The sequence below is a fragment of the Poecilia formosa genome, unplaced genomic scaffold (assembly GCF_000485575.1).
Source record: "Poecilia formosa unplaced genomic scaffold, Poecilia_formosa-5.1.2 Scaffold29, whole genome shotgun sequence".
In the NCBI taxonomy this organism is placed as follows: Eukaryota; Metazoa; Chordata; class Actinopteri; order Cyprinodontiformes; family Poeciliidae; genus Poecilia; species Poecilia formosa.
In genome coordinates, this window is record NW_006799968.1 from 43,882 (window position 1) to 50,583 (window position 6,702).

At 37.8% G+C, this 6,702-nt stretch overlaps 1 protein-coding gene across 2 annotated transcripts in view; it reads left to right on the forward strand.

The window, feature by feature from the left end:
• The window catches only part of adamts7 (a disintegrin-like and metallopeptidase (reprolysin type) with thrombospondin type 1 motif, 7), a 113,724-nt gene that overhangs the window by 13,045 nt on the left and 93,977 nt on the right, over positions 1-6,702 (forward strand). For both annotated transcript variants that reach the window (XM_016670026.1, XM_007548975.2), the window contains exons 3-4: positions 3,975-4,058; positions 6,490-6,614. In XM_016670026.1, coding sequence (XP_016525512.1) covers positions 3,975-4,058; positions 6,490-6,614 — 209 coding nt within the window. The remainder of the gene's footprint in view (positions 1-3,974; positions 4,059-6,489; positions 6,615-6,702) is intronic.

Genomic DNA, 6,702 nt, shown 5'->3' on the forward strand with positions numbered 1-6,702 from the left:
TTATTACTTTTTAATTCTCTGTATTTATTTGACATTGGACAAACTAATGTGCACCGTTGATTATGGAGTGTGGACAAAAATGTCACGGTCACGACAAATCATCAGGCCTAGCAAACCCTCAACTCAGCTCCCCTCGATTTTGTACAATTTTTTTACATTTTTATATCATGTTTTAATTGGGAGGAGGGAAAAAGGGACAATGTACTCCTGGACATCTGTGGCGTTTGTTTGGAAAAGTTTGCACAGGCTTTAGGAGTCTGATTCCTCTCTAGATGGAACATGATCCCTCCTTCTCTTTTATTAAAAAAATTGTCAGTCCAGCTCCGGTTTGTAATTCTGCAGATGTTGTCCCAGTTCTCCATGTGATGTACGACAAAATGTATCTAAACATTCCTGCACACCCAAGGGAGTTTCTGAGCTTTCGTTCATTTTTTTGTGTAAATTAACATAGATTGGGCTAAAAAAAACATAAATAAAATGTGTAAAAGTTTCCATGTCTCTGTGGCACATTTAGCTTGTTTTTGTGAAAGAAAATCTAAGCTACTATGCTACAGTTTAGCATGTCGACTTTTTCCATGACCAAACTTTAAAAGCTTCTTGCTTTTATTACAGTATGGAACTTACATTTACCCCAAACCTGTCATGTAATGTAATTTATTCTGCAGTAAGGGATGTAATATTAAAAACAAGAGTCTTTAAGAATTTGGTGGTTTTGTGATGAGGGTTCAGCAGTTTTCCTGCTGCCGTGTGAGCTTTAGTTTTGTTGATGCTGAGGCTCACATTTTTATCGCCCATCTCTAAGCATTTAATTCATCTCCTTTCTTCTCTGGATAACCTCAACTTACCTCCTGCAGCCTCTGGAACAGCTTTCTAAACAACCGCAGCCTTCCTCAAATCGAGACGCGTCACAGTCGCGGCTGTAGGTTGAGCAGGCGTTGTACTGTTTTCGACAGCACTTTGTTCCTAATGCCTTAAAGTAGAAAACGCCCAACATCTGAGCGCATCGTCTCATTCTGAAATCAAGCATTCCTTTTAGCATTCAAGATTTCACAGCTTTCATCTCATCGTGCTCCAGCCTCAGAGCTGGAGGTAACAGGGATGAACTGACTGAAAGGTTAATTATGCAACAAGTTACGTTGACGTGATCCGACAGCGAAAGGTATGAAGACTTGGTGTATTAATATTTAGAGGGGGGAAAAAAACAAATCATCGTGCATCATGCCAAATCTCTCCTCTCCTGCTTTTGCTTTTAATTTCCCAATGAAATGGAATCCTCTGAATAATTGAAACTATTTCACTAAATATATGACGGATAAAAACAGACAGAATGAGATTAGCAAATGTATATATTTATCATTTTTGATATTTTATTCACAAATTAATGTTTGTACTTATGCCTAAGGAGAATTTAGAGACCAATTAACTAAACAGTGGTGATTTCAGACTATGGCAGGAAGCCGGAGCGCCCGGAGAGAAACCTGCAAACAAGAAACCTGCCAAATCTTTTTACCCTTTTGTCCCATAAATTTAAGCCAGATACATGTTTGGTCCCAGTCAGATTTCTCCAGCCTCAAAATGGTTGCTAATTAGGTCTTCCAGGATTTTTTTTCTTCTTCTGAATTTAATATTTTTAGCTCCTCTCCAAAGGCACCTTTCTCATCTTCTAGAGGAGGGGCTGGAGAAACTGTAACATCAGGTAAATAATCATTTCTCATAAATGTAAATCAAACCGTTCTGGGACATGTCGCTGTCTGCAGTGAAGACACGCTCATTGGCAGCCTTCACCGTTTGTTCCCCTTTTATTAAACGCAAGTAGAAATTGGTCAGCTTTGAATCCCCACAGATGACGGAGTACAGGTGGTTCCTCTCCGTTCCACGTTCTGCAGGCACATCGATGGTCTGATTGGCTTCTACTTGGTGTTTCCTGGTCAACCTCTGCAGAAAAAAAACATCATTATCGGTCAGGCAGTGTTTTTTCTGCCAGGCTGACCGACAGCCTGAACAGCGACGTTTGCGCCCCAAATCCAGCCACATGTTAAAAAGGGACCTATAGTGGTTCCTAAGACATGGTTCATTAGGGGAAGACGGAATTTTTCCTTTAAATGTTAAAGTTTTCAACTTTATTAAGGGATCCAGAGAGATATTTTCATGCCTCAATGCAGTACACCTGTGTCAAACAAGCTGGCAATATTGATCTACTAAACATTTATCTCACTGCTAAATATTACTTGTTGAACTAGACCCTTATCCCGGTACCATGGACTGTGTAATGGACACCAAGTCTTGTTTACATATGGTACGAACAAACATTCATATTTCTCAAAAATTGCCTGCCCACAAAATGGTGCATGACCCCTTCCAAACCTAACAGCTGGTATTTGCATACAGATTTACACATCTGGACATGTCTCTTCATACACAACTTCTTCAATTAAAGTGTACACTTTGAGTTAGAAGGCAATATACAAACATCTTTGCAAATGAGGCCCAAGAAGTTCTGAAGCAAAACCAGGAAACTGAGGGTAAATGAAACACAAAGCTGGTTATAGAAAAGCTTGCACAATCTTAAACAATAGAAAGGTCTGCATTACTTGTCTGAGTATCGTCTTATTTAACTTTCAGTGCCAATGCTACCCACTGCATCACTGACCAACTTAAGGTCTTAAGATTCTGATCTTTCTGTGAAATAACTATGGATGGTCAAAAGGCGTATTTTACACTTGCCAAGAAACCTCCTTACCACCTTAACCCTAATTTAAATCCTACCCTTGTAGGATTTAAAATGGCTGGTATTAGATGTGTCAGCATGTATAGAGTGAACTGGATGCCATAGTTTGGCAGTACGTTGGCAACCAGTGAACTATAGCACTGGTTCTATGGCCATAGAACCAGTGCTATAGTTCTATGGCACTGGAACTATGGCATCCAGTGCCAGAGTTCACTGGATGCCATAGTGAACTCTGGATGCCAGTTCACTATGGCATCCAGAGTGACCTGATGTCACATATGCCATAGGTTGGCAGATATGACATTAGGTGTCCACTGATGTCACATCTGTGGACATCAGTGGACACAGATGTCCACTGACTAGCTTTGCAAAGTTGCAGCGTTTAGTTTCTGGGTCCAGATCCTGGCCTGGTGTCTCTCTGAATGGAGTGTGTATATTCTCCACATGCATGTGTGGGTTTTCTGCAGGTAATCAATCTTGCTCCCCCAATCAAAAAAAAAAAAAAAAACAACAACTTGAGACTGCATAATTTGTCACTCTAAATTGCCCTGAGGTGTGAGTGCGTATGTGTGCATGTCTTTATTTTTCTTCCTGTGAACTGTGATGGACTGACGACTTGTGCAGCGTTCACACTCCCTCTTTATGTTAACTTTGAAAGTTAGGTGTCAAATAATTGAGACGTTATTCTGTTCTATTTCTAAAAAATGCCAATCTTTTATCCACTGTGGCATGACGGGGGTATGAAACTGATTCATTTTAAGTAATTTGGGATAAGGCTTGTTTCTGGATTGCTTGTTTTCTTGTTTTTTAAAAAAAACGGTCTGAAATAAATAAAAAAAAATAAAATTAAGGCCGTAAAACAACAAAATATAGAAAAAGTGACGAGCTGTCTGTACTTTATGGTTGCACCGTATGCAGCAAAGCAGGTTACACTTTATAAGCAGTAAACACTTTTATACATGCAGCGTGTTTGACGTATCCTGCTGATCAGCAGGAAGCCTAACAGCACGAAGCAAACTTTTTCATTTTTCTTTGTAGATCTTCTCCTCCTTTCTGTCTCTCTCTCTCTGTGACATGCCGTAGGTCTGTGTGTCTGCGTGTGTCCTTGGGGTTTAATTTGAGGAAGAATGCATGTGACCTTCTGTAGGATAAACCGAGTTTTGATGGTTGTAAATCCCTGCAAGTGTCGTAGTAGAAAGAAATCATGTGGTTCTTTTTTTTTTTTTTTTTTCTTCTTCCTCTTTAGGTGGCGGGTCTCTTCAGAGATGCGAGTATTGGGAATGCAATCAACGTTGTGGTTGTTCGTCTCATCCTTCTGGAGCAGGATGAGGTAAGCCCTGGTTGTGTGTTGATGAGGTGATGGCAAGATTGCACAAGGTTAAACTTATTTCTGCAAGGCAACACTGATTGCAGTGTGAAATGGTTAATTAAAAATAATCACTGCAGGTCACAGCCTGGATTTCAGAGCCTTCGAGTTAAATTCAGTTTTATTTGTTAACCTCATTGCCTCGCTTGTTTAAAAAGCCAGCATAGAAAACATAGGAGTGCTCTACTTGACTGTTCCTTAAATTCCTAAACTCTTTTTAATGTTTAATATTACTGAAACCATAAATTAGTTTTGTTTTTATCTCTTTGGCATAAATATGCAATTTTGTGAAAAAGCATTTCTCTCCTCACAGGTTTAGTTGTTTTGATTTTTGTCACACCTACATGTTCCTGATCATCAGTTATTAATATATGAGACAAAGAACGTTTGTGAATACAAAGACAGTTTTGAAAATGTAATGACATTATTAAAGCTGCAGGTTTCCACATTTCTGACAAAACTGTCACTATGTCCTGACAATGTGAGACAGATAATCTGTGGAGAAAAAATATGCATGTATTTTTTAATGACAGTTACCTTCTGCAGCTTTAAGAGACAAGCTACCGAAATTCACCTGACGCTGTGTGAATATGTAATCTTCCTCGATCGCATTTAAACTTTAACTAGGCTAAAAAGCTAATTTAGGTCATTTTTAGATCTTGAGTCATTCAGACATTGACTTGCAACATGTTTGTTCTCTTTCTAAACTACTGTGGTAGTTTTACACCTGATGTAACCAGACCCAAAAGTTCATTTTTTTATCTCATCATTCCACAGAAAAAAAGCTCAATTCAAATTTGCCAAGAAACATTTTGATGACTTTCGTCAGCAGTATTTATTTATTTCTTTTCTGGGATGCATCCCTTTATGGCGCAATAACTTTGATAGCATCAACATGAATCTTTACTGAAGCAAGTGAGTCCTGGAGAGCTTTAGATGATGATCTGGGTTGGATGCTTTACCTTGTAGTAGGGTGAGGAAAGCATCGCAGCTTTTCCATGTTTTTTTTTAGTTTGTTATTTTTTTTAATTTATGGATACGGTTCCCACTTGTTTAGTTCACGTCAGACACATTTTCTCCAAATGATTTCTTAACTATACATGTCTGCATATAACAAGGCCACCGTGAAACACTAAACACACACGTCTAAATAAATCACAAAATCTTTGGGAAAGGGAAATTGTTTTAGCTATTAACATTTAAAAAGTTAAATATGCCGCTGTTTAGATTCACTGCAAACATGTTGATTATATTTCAAATGTTTATTTCTAATAACTGTGATGATTCCGCCTCACAACTAATAAAACCCCAATTTCAGATTCTCAGAGAATTGGAATATTTTATGCCTTTATGTCTAATATAATAAAAAATAAATAAATAAATAAATAAAAATTGATCATTTAAAAACACTGACCGACAGAAAGGTATGCATTTTACTGTGCAGTCTAGACATTCAGAGCCTACTTCAGGCCACTTTTGACTTATCTTGATTTCTTTTAATACAATCAAGTGCACTTGTGGATTTACCATTTAATTTTCACTTGATTAACCAACTAAAGTATAAAATAAATGCATATCTTAACTTTCATGATGTGGTTTTTGCCTCCAGCACATCACGAATAAGTATTTCTAATTGGCTGCAGCTGCATATAAATGTCCTCATCTGAGAGATGCATTTATCTCATCTAATCCCATCTGATGCAGTAGATCAATCTACCCTTCAACTTTTTCTTTATTTTTTTTTCTTTTGCGGTGTTCTCATAGAGGTGTGAGATACTTAGGACCATTTTAATTAGAGCCATGTGTTTGAAGAGGAACATAAACCTGTTTGAGCTCCAATTTTTTTTTCCGTCAGTGTTTGATGCCATGAAAATGAAATAATTTACTGAAAAATATATGCACAACAAGCATCCGCACGGACGTGTTAATTAGAGTGAGTCTGTGCCTCAGACGTTCGAGAGTTTGTAGTGTCAATTAAAATGACGTGGATAAACATTTTTCCTTTGCAGATAAAGTTAATTGTATGCCGCTGCTTAATTTGACTGAATTAACCATGACTGTCTCTTCTGGCTTTTCTGTGTGGAAAGCGAGTCCGTTCTGTTTGTAATCGTGTTGAAAATGATTCGCAGTATGTTTAAGTTTAGTCATTTAATCTTTCTCTGCTGTTTGGAACATTTCACACATTAACATCAGTTAAAAAAAAAAAAAACCTTTCCTCCTCTGTCCATTGCCATGATGCATCATTTAAAAAAAAAAAAAAAGTTTCTGTTAAAGTATCAGATTAACCAAAGAACTGATGGTGTAGTTTAGTTGAACTTGAATCGTTTTAGGAATATTTACATTCTGTTCTCCTTCTCTTTTTTTTCCTGTTGTACTTATGATGGATGCCTAAAAGGAAGACCTAAAGATTACACACCATGCCGACAACAGCTTGAACAGCTTCTGCAAATGGCAGAAGAAACTCAACATGAAAGGAGACGAACACCCGCTGCACCATGACGTAGCTGTTCTGCTCACCAGGTAATTCCCAAAGAACTCATTCTCTCTAAACTATATTGTAAATCACAAGGCGAAGCCATTGTCCATGTCTTGCATATATATGTGTATA